The 6,690-nt window shown below is 37.8% G+C and overlaps 1 protein-coding gene across 1 annotated transcript; it reads right to left on the bottom strand.

Annotated features, from left to right (window-relative positions):
* Positions 1-2,260: 2,260 nt before the first annotated feature.
* On the bottom strand, positions 2,261-6,185 carry LOC114711721 (subtilisin-like protease Glyma18g48580). The gene is made up of 11 exons (XM_028896154.1): positions 6,093-6,185; positions 5,895-6,004; positions 5,360-5,457; positions 5,079-5,243; positions 4,723-4,846; positions 4,087-4,630; positions 3,889-3,983; positions 3,533-3,799; positions 3,318-3,432; positions 3,014-3,227; positions 2,261-2,915 (listed from the first exon to the last, which is right to left on the bottom strand). The coding sequence occupies exons 1-11, from the start codon at positions 6,183-6,185 to the stop codon at positions 2,377-2,379; spliced, it is 2,364 nt and encodes a 787-aa protein (XP_028751987.1). The 3' UTR covers positions 2,261-2,376.
* Between the last annotated feature and the right edge of the window lie 505 nt (positions 6,186-6,690).

Genomic DNA, 6,690 nt, shown 5'->3' on the forward strand with positions numbered 1-6,690 from the left:
ATTATTATTATTATTATTATTATTATTTTCTATTGATTTCTTATTTATTATATGTATTATTACTTTTGTAGGCCCAAACAAAATAGGGTGTTTACAGTTTTGCCTCATACCAAAGAAATAATTGAAAAACCAAAAGCTTGTATTTCTTTTCATACCATGCAAGATATAATCCATATCATCCATCCCATGCCTTTTCATTTTTTTATTTTTCTTTTTCACTTATAAATTTCATTATTCTACATATATATCCCAGACGAGCCATCCCATAACAATGCTTGAGAAGCGAGAGCTTTGCCGTTTACATGCCAATAGTACGACATATGTTGTACATAGATATTAAATGCTACATTAAAGACTAATTTTTAGAATATCATCATCGGTATATCAATACATATGATAAAATTTATTATGTTATAAATCTTGAATTGCGTGACTTATACACAAACACACACATACACACTTGATATAATTATAATTATTTCTCACTTATAATGCAGTCTTATTCACTTGCAACTCAACTTTGATTCCCCAAGGTCTCTCCACTTCTGCAACTCAGTTTCAGATGTTGAATGAAGGTTTGATGCCAAACGTTTGGTAAGATTTCATACAGAAATATTATAATTATTGTGCGCTCATCGATTTTCTCTGGAGAATAAACACATTTTTCAAGAGTGATCTCAAGGAGCTACCAAAAACATATAAAATGTAACATATAAAATCAGAAGTGGTTGAGAAAGTTGCGAGAGTAACTCTCGAATGGACTGGTCGCTTTATTATTGCAATAAGACGTAGATGAGTACATCGACACACATCTGAGCACACATTAATTAAAACTACTGCCTCTCACAAGCTATTACACAAACAAAGTGGATTATTGGTAACACTGAAATCTATATAACCACCTGCTCATGTTTAGGGATTACTATAGGACTTCTCACTCTGTGCTTGCCATCAGTCCAAGTCAACTCTCGAAATGAAGGCTTTGAAGTTTTGGCTGAACGTGTTGCCTGCAAAATAACCACATAGCTCTTCTTTTGAATTGTCCTTTGAAAGGTTAAAGTTGTTGGAAGAAGAACAACTTTAAATCCCCTAGGGGCTTTAATAATTACAGTCTATATGCTTGGAGGCCCAACATTTGCTACTACACGAGTAACATTTACAGGTTTCATACCCATAAAAGGTAATGTGATGGAAGGGTAGTTGAAATCTTCTAGTCTGTAAGATCTTGGACATTTGTATAGCCTATTATAATTAATGGCTTCAATTTTTCTTTCCTCGCAAAAAGAGGAGCGTAACAAGTTGAGGTGATCGGAAGTTTTGAGATCATAGAAGTCCAGGGTCGATTGCAATGTTGGGCTTGACATATCCTGTACCATAATGAAATGGAGTTGCTCGGCTACCATCTTCTTCGTCCTGAATCCGTCTATTGGTGTTATCCAGTATGCTTGCTATAGCAACATAATTTTTAATGCTCGTAGATTTTATTATCTATTGAATTTAATTTTCATTATTTTTATTTTACTTTTGTTTTATATTCTTTTGAAAGGAATGTGCCCACCTACGAAACTTCCTATCTTTTGGAAAAGCAATCTCTTTCTGAAAGCAAGCGAAAGCGATCATCATGAGTATCACAGCATCCCGAGTATGCTTTTGGGGGGGGGGGGGGAACCCATTTTGTAAAGATTTCTTATGATAGGACTGTGACCACACTTGGCATCTCCCCAGAAATGTTAAACAAAAAAAAACAAAAAAAGGGAATCCATTAACAAAGGATGTTTGGCACATACATTGCAATGTTGCAATATAATCAAGCATGGGCGGTATGGAATATAGTGCTTTCCTTCGTGATTTGATAAATCTCTTTTCATTCTTTCATAATTTTTGTCATACCAAATAAATAACTGAAAAGGTATATGCTTATATCTCTTTTCATATCCTGTACCATGCAAAATATAATTCATTCATCCATCCCATCCCTTTAATTTCATTGTTTCTTGTTCTTTGTGTCATTTACAACTTCCATTATTCTCCATCCCACCAGACCATCAATCCCATACATATAGAGCTTTGAGAAACGAGCTATGTTATTTGCAACAATATGAATGTGAATAGAATCACATATCATAGACAAGTATTATATTCTACGTTAATGACAAAGTTTTATAATATAAACCAACGGCATATTACACACTCTTTTTATAATTTTTTTTCACAGAAAGCGTATATATCGAATAGACCCATCGCTTTGTTATTGTCACAAGACAAAGATGAGTACATTCACACGCATCTGAGCACACACTAATTAACACTACTGCTTCACACACTTTTACACAAGCACAGTGGATTGGTAACATGGAAATCTACATAGCCATTTTCTCAAGGAGGGATTACTATAGGACTTCTCACTTTATGCTTGCCATCACTCCAAGTCAACTCTCCAAATGAAGGCTCTAAAGTTTTGGCTGAACGTGTTGCCTGCATAACCATATAGCTCTTCTTCTGGTTTGTCCTCTGAAAGGTTAAAGTTGGTGGAACAACAACAACCTTAAATCCTGTTGGGGGTTTCACATTTACGGTGTATGTGCTTGGAGGCCCAACATTTGTTACCATACGAGTAACATTGACAGGTTTCACACCCAGAAAAGGCAATGTGATGGAAGGGTAGTTGAAATCTTCTAGCCTGTAAGACCTTGGACATTTGTATGGCCTATTATAATTAATGGCTTCAATTATTCTTTCCTCGTAAAAAGAGAAGCATAACAAGTTGAGGTAATCAGAAGTTTTGAGATCATAAACAAGTCCAGGCTCGATGGCAAGGTTGGGTCTGACATATCCTGTGCCATAATGAAATGGAGTTGCTACGCTACCATCTTGTTCGTCCTTGATCGGTCCATTGGTATTATCCGTTGTGCTTGCTACAACAATATATAGTTTTTGATACTTTTGTTACAAAAAGAAAGAAATAAAAAACCGCAAAAATGGGGGGGGGGGGAGATTAATGTATATTTCATACCAGTGGTCATGATTGCTGACTTTATCATTGCAGGACTCCAACTAGGATGGCGATTTTTAATTAGACCAGCAATGCCTGAAACATGAGGACATGCCTGGGAAGTTCCCGATAAAGCATTATAGTCAAAGCGACGTTGATCTGAATCAAGGTTTGTGGGACTTGCAGCAGATGAATAAGCAGCGATTATATCCTGACCTGGTGCTGTTACATCAGGCTGTAAAAGATTAAAAAAAAAAAAAACGTTAAGAATTATTACAATACTCTGATGACTGGGGGAGTCGTTGTGTGAGAATGTTTCGATGACCTTAAGGATTGAGGGAAGAATCATGTTGGGTCCCCTTGATGAGAATGCAGAAACTATTGGAGCCGGCCTTTTTGGTATAAATGTTCTTGCATTACTCATTGCTGCAAGTGGCTTCCTGCAACATATGCTCACCTAGAAATGGAGGCCTATTACTAAGGATATTTTCAGAGCAATCCCAAATGGATTGGCGAATGAGAAAGATGTGCAATCATTACTTGTTTCCAGAGAAATAGGAGCGGCTTTTCTTTCTAGTCTCACTCTGATCTGGAGGAGGAGGATAAGGAATGTTGGAAGTACCAGTAGGTTGAACATCAGCTGTACGTGTGTTCAATTGCTTATCATTTTGCAAAATCATTTGCAAAGCCTGTACACGGTTTGCTTCTTGGCCCTTGTCCACAGGCCTGAGGCTCCTTCCTCTTTGGCATACTACTATGCGGCCCCTTACTTTGCGAGGATCAAGCGTTCCAGCTTTGCAAAGCTGACTGCAAGAGAGCAACCGAAATGTACGTACATGTTTATATTGACAGTTCAACACAGAGAGAGCATCATGAACTGTGAAATTCATTCTTACGCATCCTGAAATGTTACGTTAGGAAGTCTGGCATTGCCAGCAATCACCACAGGAATTAACCTCTGAGATCTCGAGTTTGTATCAATACTTGTGCCCTGATTATATATATATATACATGGGCAGAGAGTTTTAAGAGAAGAAACCAACAAAGTCAATTTATACATATATAATCATTAGAAGAAGAGAAGCGATACGAACCTTAATGATTTGGCCATTACCAAGAGTAATATTATTGCTGAATTCCCTGTCAATGGAGCCAGCAGCAATGGTGAAGATCCAAGGCGCCACATTTGCCACAGTCTGAAATTCTGGTCCCTCGTTACCGGCGGAGGCAACAACTATGATTCCCCTGGAAACCGCATGGAAAGATCCTATGGAGATTCCATCGGTCAACATATCGTTCACATTCGGAACGGCAATCCCACCCAGTGAAACGGAGATAATATCAACACCATCATCGATGGCTTGATCAAAAGCTTTAATCGTATCTTCATCGACGCAATCTTCAGCATTGTGAAGACCCCAGCAAACCTTGTACACCGCCAGACGAGCTCTTGGAGATCCTCCTTTGGCGGCTCCGTTCCCATTGTTCTGAACGCTCACGTTTCGCACCAAGTTGCCACCTGCTGTCGACAGAGTGTGGGTCCCATGCCCCACCACGTCACGTGCGCTAATTCCACCTGTAACCCTCCCGTGTTTTATCTGGTACGCGTTATAGAACGCTTTCGCTCCAATCAGCTTCCTATTTTTTGCCCATACACACATGCCACTCATGAGCAAAACATACAAATCATCCTTCCTTTATCTGAACTTGTACCCAAATTTTGATCAAACCTGTTGCAAAGAGTTCTGTTTGGGCCAGACAGACTATAAAGCTCGCATTTTGATCCTCCACGCCACCTCGTTGGAACAGGACCGTACCCATCATCTCTGAAGCTTTTCGATTCTGGCCAAACACCTACATATATCCAACAACTCCAACGTATGAGGATAAAACACAATGATGAAAATTATTAATCTTGTTGCAAAATGTTTAGGATGTGGGGGGCATTACAAAGAAGACATTTAGAGTCGCCGAACCCGAATGTTCGCAGATTTGTAGAAACTCAAATAGCTTTAGTGAATCGGGGAGACATAGAGAAGAAATATACGTAGATAGATTTCATTTCACTTGCAAATAATTTAATTACCGGTATCAAGACTGCCAATAATCACATTTTGACCAAATCTTCCTTTGACCAAAGCTGAGTCAGCTCTGACTCTTCCGTTTCTTTCTTGCCCCAGAAAACCCCAAGACCTGGTTGTATGCAGCTTATGCGATTGGCCCAAGAACACCGACACTACTTTTGGATTTTCTGCGTTCATTTTTCAACCATTTTATATCAATCATCACTATCAATGCCTAATATATAAAATATAAAATATAGAATTGAATAAATCTATGAGATATATAAGGGTACGAGTCTCTCACTCTTGATCTTTTCTGCCTCATCATCTTCAAGTAATGCAGCAAAGCCATTGATGTGTCGGTTGTATGAGTAATAGATGGCTTCTTTGGCCCTTTCATGGCTGTCAAATCAAACATGTGACCATTGAAATAAGTGCCGTACACATAGGATTCTTTACAGAAAGAGAAAAATTGATTAAGCCATTCAAAATAATTGAATTAGAGGGGACATAAAAATTAGAATAAGAATCCAAAAAGATAGCCACGTAACAACCCATAGAGAGAGAGAGAGAGAGAATGAGCAATAGAACAAGTTTTACGCACATTTTTATTTATGTTACTTTTTCTTTTCATTGGAAAAACAGGGGTTATAGGGGTGTCGGTGCGCCTTTTCTGAATCACCCGGCTCTCTTACAGTGCACCTCTTCATCTCTTCTTATCCAAATTACTCCCTCTAATTTTTATCGCAAGGAAATGTGTTACATATATCTACATTTTGTATAGAGAGAAAGGTTCTCTTAGAAAATGAGTGACAGATGTCCATGAAACTTGCACGTACCTTCCTAAGACGGAGGCAAGCAAATCATAATGGGAACTTGTGGCGAAGTCCATATCAGCAGAGGAAGGTTTTGGACCATGAGAATGTGATCCCAAGTATATAACGTACGACTGCAACATGAAGTTGTTTAAGGCGGTTGAGGACGACGACAAGAATATAATACTTACGAAAATTATGAAACCAATGATGCTTGCTTACCTTTTTAATGGCATAGGCAGGTTGCAGCAGCGGCAAGAAGTTGCAGAGCAGAAAAGACGAAAGAAGAAGGTGAAACATAGTTGAGCCTACCATTTTGCTTCCCCTTATTGTGCGAGAATGGCCACTCCATTTCGCCTCTTTATATAAGTCCCTTCCCACTTGTTTGTGGACTAGCGGAACTTTTCTTTCTTCTTCATTTGTCTTTATTTTTATGGAAAAAAAATTAGTGAACAGAATTGGCCTACAATGAGATTGATTCAATTACTTCAATAATATAATCTTGTTGTGTGGAGCTTGAAAAAATTACGATCCCTAAAGACAGTTTATCCTAAACAACTTTACTAATTAAGTGGGAACACTTTAAAAAGAATTATTTTTATGATTTATGAGACAAAGTTCCTCTTACATGTTTATGCAAAATTACTTGAAATAAGTTAAACTAAAAGCATCCCAATTATAAGTTGGGAAAATTGTGAAAAAATAAAAAAACTAAATGAATGAGATATTTGGGAAGGAGTATTTCTCGAAACATACAATCGAGCTTTAAAAAATCTTCATGAATGTTTCAATTGATGATTCTTGAAACTCGATTGCACAT

This window comes from Neltuma alba, unplaced genomic scaffold, assembly GCF_004799145.2.
Source record: "Neltuma alba isolate B1F8T4 unplaced genomic scaffold, ASM479914v2 tig00011304_pilon, whole genome shotgun sequence".
Lineage (NCBI taxonomy): Eukaryota > Viridiplantae > Streptophyta > Magnoliopsida > Fabales > Fabaceae > Neltuma > Neltuma alba.

Bases quoted from the DNA above. Each gene is read 5' to 3' on its own strand.
- LOC114711721 (XM_028896154.1), bottom strand. From the start codon at position 6,185: ATGGTAGGCTCAACTATGTTTCACCTTCTTCTTTCGTCTTTTCTGCTC. The intron at 5,244-5,359 runs GTGAGAGACTCG...AAATGAACGCAG, and splicing joins TGAGGCAGAAAAGATCAAGA to AAAATCCAAAAGTAGTGTCG. The intron at 3,228-3,317 runs GTCATCGAAACA...AATCTTTTACAG, and splicing joins TTCTTCCCTCAATCCTTAAG to CCTGATGTAACAGCACCAGG.